This window comes from Sapajus apella, unplaced genomic scaffold (assembly GCF_009761245.1).
Source record: "Sapajus apella isolate SASKATOON/1434 unplaced genomic scaffold, GSC_monkey_1.0 scaffold2, whole genome shotgun sequence".
In the NCBI taxonomy this organism is placed as follows: Eukaryota; Metazoa; Chordata; class Mammalia; order Primates; family Cebidae; genus Sapajus; species Sapajus apella.
This window is the reverse complement of record NW_022436942.1, coordinates 68,984,530-68,991,720: the sequence shown is the minus strand read 5'-3', so window position 1 is coordinate 68,991,720 and position 7,191 is coordinate 68,984,530. Positions and strand designations below refer to the sequence as shown.

Below are 7,191 nucleotides of genomic sequence, written 5' to 3'. Positions count from 1 at the left end.
ACCATCATCACCATCATCACTACCATACCATCATCATCACTGTCACCATCATCACCACCACTGCCATTACCATTATCACCGCTATCATCACCACCACCATCACCATTATCACCATTACCATGACCACCATCACCATCACCACCACCAGCACCTCACCATCATCATCACCTTCCTAATCACCACTATCATCATCACCACCATCGCCATCAATACCATTACCATCACCATCATTATCATTACCTTCCTAATCACCACTATCATCAGCATCACCATCATCACCACCAGCATCACCACAATCACTATCATTACCATCACCATTATCACCCTCATTACCGGCATCACCACTGCCATCACCATCATCATCATCACCACTATCATCACCACTTATCCATTACTGTGTCCCAGGCACTACCTTATGCTTACATATTATTGAATCCTCTTTACCATCTAAAGAGGTCCTACAACAATACAGTAGTGATGGAACCAGGATTTAAACCCATATCTATCTGACTCTAAAGACTGTGCTCTTCACAGACAAACTATACGCCTTTTTCTCCTATGAGTGTGGATCCAGCGGAGGCCCAGGCTGAGAAAGACCCCCTTGGACTAGAGGCAGGGGCACTTGGAGGAGATGGTACAGCACAGAGGTTTGATTTTCAACTTCACCACAATCACCACTTACCTGGATCTCAGGTAGGCATTTTAGCATCTCTAAGCCTCCATGTCCTAGTCTGTACAATGGGCATAATAACTCCTAGGGTAGTTGTGAGACTTAAAACAATACCTACCAGAGTACCTAGCTCATGCCTAGCACACAGTGAGTGCTCAGAATTATTACTGTTCTGATTTAAGATCCCCCAACACATAAGCGCCAGAGGAAGAGGTGGCCCAGAGTAGGAAGCTAGATGCTCAGCAAGGGGCTAAGAGACCCCACTGCCCCTGGACCTTTCCCCAGCCCACCTCTGCTCATAAGCCTGAGAAGATTGCTCAATGGCCAAGTTCATGGTTTTCTTCTGCATTAACAGGCGCCGCTGGAGCTGCTGGTAGACATTGTCATAAGCAGCCTTCTCAAATCGTAGGTCTTCAATCTCCTTCCGGAGCTTGGCATTAGTCGTCAGCATCTTGTCAAAGTGAACAGTGACCTGTTGAAAGTGCCATGCTTCAAAACAGGGCTAATTTCTGGGGCATAAGACAAGCTTCCAGAAGGCACCTGGAGGGCTGGCAGGTCTTTGCCCTACTGCACACCCAGGGCCATGGAAGAGTGGTTGGAGCCCCGGGGGAGAGGCCCAACTGGTTGGAGCCAGTTGAGTGGCCCACCACCTGGCCAAGTGCCCTTTGGTGGACCTTTTTTCCTGGATTTCAAATTCTTCAACTACTTTTAGACCTAACTTCCAGTTTTAGGCAATTAACAGGGGAGAGGGGAACAAGCTAAATGACACCTTAGGAAATAATCAGCCAAAGTGAGAAGGTATTAATAGAACTTTCTACAGGTCAATTGTCTTGGACTCTTCAACAAATTGATAGCATGAAAAAAAATTGGGTGGGGCTGTTTTCAAGCAGGGTTTCTCAAACTCAGCACTATTGGCATTTTTGGGCTGGATGATTCTTTGCAGTAGGGGGCTGTCCTATACTTCGTGGGATATGAAACACCCCCTACATGCAGGCAGCACCCGCGCCTCCACCCCTATTATGACAACCAACACTGTCTCCTTTTGGGGACAACATCCTTTGGAAGCAAAATCACTCCCAACTGAGAGCCACTGTTCTCCATTAAAGAAATTTAAGAGACCTAACAATTTTGTGAACCTTGATAGGATCTGCCTTCAAAAGAATTTTTAGGGCCAACCAGGTATATGTTAATGTGGACTAGGTATTGTGTAATATCATGAAAATATTATTAATATTGTAAGGTGTAATACTGGTCTTATGACTGTGAAAGAAAATGTTTAAGTTTAAAATATGCAAACGGACGTATTTAAGGGTGAAATGTTGTGACATCTGTAATTCACCTTCAAATACTTCGGGGGGGAAAATGGTGAAGCAAATAAAGCAAATGTCAACAGTCGTTAAATCAAAGCGATAGGTCTGTTCATTGTTTTATTTCCTCTCCTTTCCTGTATGTCTTATAAATTGTCTTAGCTTTTTAGAAAGTATTTTTTAAAGGTGATATTATTGGTTACACTATTCACGGGAATGTAGATTGGTGCAGCCACTATGGAAAACAAGAACGAAGGTTTCTAAAGAAGTTAAAAATACAACTACCATATGACCCAGCAATCCCTCTTCTGGGCATACACCCAAAGGAAATAAAATCACCACCTCGTAAAGACATCCGCACTCTCACATTCATTGCAGCATTATTCACAACAGCCAAGATTTGGAAACCACGTAAGTGTTCACTGACAGATGAATGGATGAAGAAATTGAGGTGCTGAGCACGGTGGCTCATGCCTGTAATTCCAGCACTTTGGGAGGCTGAGGGGTGTGAATCACTTGAGGTCAAGAGTTCGAGACCAGTATGGTCAACATGGTGAAACCCCATCTCTACTAAAATACAAAAATTAGCCAGGCATGGTGGCAGGCACCTGTAACCCCAGCTACTTGGGAGGCTGAGGCAGGAGAATCGCTTGAACCTGGGAGATGGAGGTTGCAGTGAGCCAAGATCACACCACTGCACTCCAGCCTGGGCAATAGAGGGAGACTCTGTCTCAAAAAAAGAGAAAAAATCAACTATACAGAGATAGAGAATAAAACAGTGGTTATCAGGGGCAGGTGGGGCGTGGGGGAAAGGAAACAGGGCATGGAAGTCAAAGGATAGCAAGTAGCTGATATGGAGGATGAGGAAGTCTAGGGCTCTAAGGAATAACATGAGTACTCCAGGGAATCGAATTGTACTGTATTTGGGGCTGGGGGGCAGTGGCTCACGCCTGTAATCTCAGCACTTTGGGAGGCCAAGACAGGTGGATCACTTGAGGTCAGGAGTTTGAGACCAGCCTGATCAACATGGTGAAACCCTGTCTCTACTAAAAATACAAAAAATTAGCTGAGTGTGGTGGTAGGCACCTGTGATCCCAGCTACTCTGCAGGCTGAGGCAGGAGAATCGCTTGAACCTGGGAGGTGGAGGTTGCAGTGAGCCAAGATCTTGCCACTGCACTCCAGCCTGGGGCAAAAAAAAAAACCCCCTTAAAAAAAAAAAAAAAAAAAAAAAAAATTGTGCTGTATTTGGGATTCCTGCTAATGAGCAGATTTTAGAGGCTCTTGCCACAAAAAAACAAAAATGGGTAACTATGTGAGATGATATGTTAATTTGCTTCACTATAGTAACTACTTTAATATCTATATGTATCCAATAATATGTTGTATACCTTAAATATACACGGTAAAATTTATTTTTTTATTTTTATGAAACAGGGTCTCACTCTGTCAATCAGGCTGGAACGAAATGGTGCAATCACAGCTCACTGCAGCTTTGGCCTCCCAGGCTCACGCGATCCTCCCGCCTCAGCCTCCTGAGCAGCTACAGGTGCAGGCAACTACACTCAGCTATTTTTTTGAATTTTTATTAGAGACGGGGTTTCACCATGTTGCCCAGGCTGATCTCAAGCTCCTGAGCTCAAGCCATCCTCTTACCTCAGCCTCCCAAAGTGCTCAGATTATAGGTGTGAGCCATCACACCCAGTCCATTTTTTTTAATAAAATAATTTTTTAAAGACAATGTGAAGGGTTCCCATAAGCATTGAAAAGAAACAACTACAAAAAAATATACCTAACAGTAAGGGGATTTAATTTCGCTGCAGGTTTTCAAAATATGTTCTCAGAAACGTTTGGTTTCTGCAGGGCTAACACTGGGGTAAAGCAAGTGAGACAACCGGGGCATGACATTTAAGGCGGCACTCGCTCTCAGGTGCCAGCCCGGCGCTTCCACAAGCCTGAGCATGAGAGCCTCCTCAAATGTTGCACCCTGGGCTCTTTGCTTGCCTCTGCCAGGCCCAGCTCTGGGTATTCCTGAGTGTCTCCCCTAGCCACCACACAAGGCAGGGGAGTCCCTGGGAGCAGAGCATTCTTATCCTATCTTGGCATCCTCCACTTCCTCTTGGGAAGTTAGCAGTTTTCAGTCATTTGCTCTTTAGTGTGAATTTTGCTCCAGGACTGTACCCCAGGACTAGTATTTTGCTCCATACTATCCAACCTCTGATCGTTGGGAGAAAGACCTGACGTATGGGGAGGATTCTCAGCCCCCGCTTTTTCTTTTCTTTTTTTTTTTTTTTTTTTTTTTTTTTTGTGAGACAGGGTCGCTCTCTGTCACCCAGACTGGAGTGCAGTGGCACAATCTTGGCTCACTGCAACCTCCACCTCCCAGGTTCAAGTGATTCTCCTGCCTCAGCCTCCCAAGTAGCTGGGATCACAGGTGTGTGTCACCATGCCTGGCAAATTTTTTTTTTTTTTTTGAGACGGAGTCTCACACTGTTGATTGGGCGAGAGTGTAATGGTGCAATCTAGACTCACTGCAACCTCCACCTCCCGGGTTCAGGCGATTCTCCTGTCTCAGCCTCCTGTGTAGCTGGGATTACAGGAGCACACCACCACACCAATTTTTGTCTTTTTAGTAGAGATGGGGTTTCACTATGTTGGCCAGACTGCTCTCAAATCTCCTGATCTCGTGATCCACCTGCCTCGGCCTCCCAAAGTGCTGGGATTACAGGCGTGAGCCACCGTGCCCAGCCAGCTGCCTAACCTACTAAAAGGCACAATCACATCTGGTTAGGGACGAAGGGGACCAGTTTGAGATATAAAAAAACAGACCTCTCCTGAATGTAAGAAGGAGCATTACTACAGATCTTATGGAAAAAGCATAAGGAATAACTGTATACCAAGAGATTAGGATAATTTAGATGAAATAGACAAATTCCTAGAAAGACACACATTACTGAAATTGACTTGAGAAGGACAGAACATCTGAATAGACTTACAAGAAAAAAGCAGACCTCTGAGGCTGCAGTGAGCCATATCATGCCACTGCACTCCAGCCTGGGTGACAGAGTGAGACTTCATCTCGAAGAGAAAAAAAACAAAACAAAAAAAACTGGACCTATAGACAAGTCATCATTACATCATGCATGCATTTAGTAATTCATTCAATTGACAGATACTTGCTGAGGCCTTAAACACCATGCAAGGCATTAAATATGATTCTTAACCAATGGGACCTTCGGTCTCTCTGGATTTGCTAATAATGATTCAGATGTCTGAACCTAAGCCCTAGCGGTTCTGATCTGGTGAACCCAGAGGGCATCCAGGAATCTGTATTTTTAACACATATCTTGGGAATTCTGAGGCATAGCTGCAAATCGCTGGGCATGGACATTAAAAAGACACCGCCCTGTCCTCCAGCAGCAACTTGGGGAGGCAAACAGGGATCAGATCCAATTAGCTCCCATCATGCCTGGTCAAAGCCTGGTGGCCAAAGTCTGGAGAAAGCTAAGAACTTTGTTTAGTGAGGCAATGACGGGCTTTCTTCCAAATCCATTCACTTTCTCCAGTAGCTCACGTGGGAGCTACAGTTTCACAAACCAGACTGGAATGTGTGGTTTGTACCTGTCTATCATTCTTCTCCTCCTCTTTTTGCTTTTCCAGGGGAACCCCCTCTCCTCTCATCCACATATTTTGGATAGGGCTGCCCTTCCCTGACTTGGGGTGGCAGTGGGTGGGTTGTGGGGAGAGGGGTCCCAGGGTAGTCATGTGACTCAGGCCCATGTATTTCATTCTTCTGATCACCATGATTGGTTCAGGGATGGGCACATGACCCAAGCTGGCCCAGTGGGACCTCTCCCCAGAACATGTGGTTAAATACTTAGGAGAAAGATGTTTCATTTCTGCTGACATTTGTTCATATTGGAGCCTACCTAAAAATGAAGTCCACTCAGAGGAGAGATGGACAGAGAATGTGTCCTTAAGACAAGTATGGAGCACCTGAACCCAGCTATGCCTGAAGGCCCCACTTCCTCCTCTGAATCTTTCAATTCTATGACAAACACATTCTCTATTTTTGCTTAAGCCAGATTGCAATTTAGGGAATCCTGCTTAACGCAAAAGTCACTGAAGATTAAGGGTGATCACTGCCAGCTTTCCCATTATCAAGTTATGCATATCTACGCCTACTCATTCTTGGAGACAACACCACCACCAACAGAAAGGCACTGGCGTGACAGAGGCATGAACGGCTTGTCACAAGAAGGAAGGTCTAACTAATGCTGCTTTGGTAATGGGTAATATTTGAGCTGCTTCTTGAAAACAAACAGGAAGTTTGGAGGCAGGGAACTAAGAGTGGGCATCCCAGGTAGGTTGGGGGATTCGGGTAAGGGTCTGAGGGGATAACCACATTTGCTAAGGTGGATGGTAAATCCTAAAGGCTTCCTGGTCTGTGTGTCCATTAGTTCACCTGCTCCTGAGTTAACCAGGGAAATGGGTACGCTCTGCTAATGGCTGGGCAGACATCATTCTTTGCTCTGAGCACAGGTGGGCAGAGCTGTTTACAGAGCTGCAGAGAAGACATTACATACGAGATTCAAACGGGTTTCCAAAATATGGATCTGTTTCTGCAGTTTCCGGGGGTTATTGGCCTCCTTCATTTTTGCGAAAATCTGTTTTTGGTTTGCAATTTTTTTTTCCATCTGAACAATCTGAAAAAAAAAAAAAAAGAGAGAGAGAGAAATTCCAGCTGTGTTAGCATCTCTCTGGGTACCAGTTCTACAGTTCACTGACTGAAGAATGCTCAGAAAAACTGCAATGTTCTTCCTTTTCCTATAAATGGCATTTTAACTTGTCTCTTGGATGCCTGCTCAATTAGACTCAGTCCTAGCCAGTTTGGGGTACAATGAAACAATATGGAGTTTTTGCTCTCACCTGTGCATGTAAATGTCACTCACCTGTGACATTTACACACATTGACATATATTCTGCCTACCCAAAGCCATGGTTTTCAGCAGAAATGACATTGTCCTCTGAGGGGCCTTCTTTAAGCATCGAGAGGTGTTTTTTTGGCTCTTGCAATGATGAAGGCACTAGTGGCATTTAATAGTGGGTCGTGAGGGTCACATACCCTGCAACATGTGGGACAGCACCAGGAATCCAAGATTTATCGTCTATCCTTGTGACTTCCCAGTGCCCCTCTGGGCATTATGTTGGTGAGA

The 7,191-nt window shown here is 45.1% G+C and overlaps 1 protein-coding gene across 1 annotated transcript in view; it reads right to left on the bottom strand.

Moving 5' to 3' along the window:
- The window catches only part of CCDC63 (coiled-coil domain containing 63), a 43,675-nt gene that overhangs the window by 28,012 nt on the left and 8,472 nt on the right, over positions 1–7,191 (bottom strand). Inside the window, exons 3-5 of the mRNA XM_032283318.1 lie at positions 6,562–6,681; positions 961–1,142; positions 413–458 (exon numbers count right to left, since the gene is read on the bottom strand). Coding sequence (XP_032139209.1) covers positions 413–458; positions 961–1,142; positions 6,562–6,681 — 348 coding nt within the window. The remainder of the gene's footprint in view (positions 1–412; positions 459–960; positions 1,143–6,561; positions 6,682–7,191) is intronic.